This window comes from Rhagoletis zephyria, unplaced genomic scaffold (assembly GCF_001687245.7).
Source record: "Rhagoletis zephyria isolate East Lansing unplaced genomic scaffold, Rhagoletis_zephyria_1.1 Rzeph_scaffold_84324, whole genome shotgun sequence".
NCBI classification, from domain to species: domain Eukaryota; kingdom Metazoa; phylum Arthropoda; class Insecta; order Diptera; family Tephritidae; genus Rhagoletis; species Rhagoletis zephyria.
Window position 1 is genome coordinate 1 of NW_016241372.1, and position 1038 is coordinate 1038.

The 1038-nt window shown below is 38.9% G+C and overlaps 1 protein-coding gene across 1 annotated transcript; it reads left to right on the forward strand.

Moving 5' to 3' along the window:
- Positions 1 to 52: 52 nt before the first annotated feature.
- Positions 53 to 400, forward strand: LOC108357779 (uncharacterized protein K02A2.6-like; the record flags this gene model as incomplete). The annotated part of the gene is made up of 1 exon (XM_017608848.1): positions 53 to 400. A coding segment is annotated over one exon (348 nt), but the record flags the coding sequence as incomplete, so codon positions are not given.
- Between the last annotated feature and the right edge of the window lie 638 nt (positions 401 to 1038).

Below are 1038 nucleotides of genomic sequence, written 5' to 3' on the forward strand. Positions count from 1 at the left end.
TGAGCCCGCTACCGGTACTATTAAAAACTGTAAAGCCAAAATTTATTTACAGCCAAACGCAGTGCCGAAATTTTACCGTAGTCGTACTATTCCATTTGCGTTGATGCCAAAATTTAAAGCTGAAGCCGACCGTTTACAACAAGCCGGAATTTGGAAACCAATTAAATGCAGTGATTGGGCTTCTCCAATTGTAGTTGTAACTAAGCCTGACGGTTCGTTAAGAATATGCGGAGATTTTAAGGTTGCTGTGAACCCGCAAATTTATGCAGAGCAGTATCCTTTGCCAACGCGCGAATCTTTATTTTATAAACTACGCAAAGGTACTCATTTTTCANAACTACGCAAAGGTACTCATTTTTCACAAATTGACTTACGCGACGAATATTTGCAAATGGAATAGGATGAGGCATCAAAATCTTTTATGGTTGTAAATACACCGCTGGGCTTGTTTCAATACCAACGGTTACCTTATAGTATTACCAGTGCTCCAGCAATAGTCCAGCGTTATTTGGACCAACTTTTGGCAAGTACGAATGATTGTCGAAATTTTTTAGATTATATCATTGTGACTGCACCGACGACAAATGAACATTTATACAATTTGGAACAAGTGTTAAAAATCTTACAAATCAATAGCATAAAATGTAAAAAGCAAAAGTGCTTCTTTTTCCGTGAAGAAATCGAATATCTGGGGCGACGCATTTCAGCTAAATTTCTCCAGATGAAGCCGGAGTAGCTGCCGTAAAAAATTTGAGACCGCCTACTAATTTGAAGCAAGTTGAAACCTTCATCTGTAAGGAAAATTATTATCGCAGTTTTATTGCAAATTCTTCAACTTTATCCGCGCCGATTAATATGTTGCGTACTAAAAACACACATTTTGAGTGGAAAGCCGAGCAACAAAAATCTTTTGAGAGGCTAAAGACTGAAATTGTGAACGCATTTCAACTCTCGCATTTTCACTTTAGCGGCAGATACGACCTCTTATAGACTAGGGGCTGTGATTTCTCACGTATATGCCGATGGCACCGAGCACCC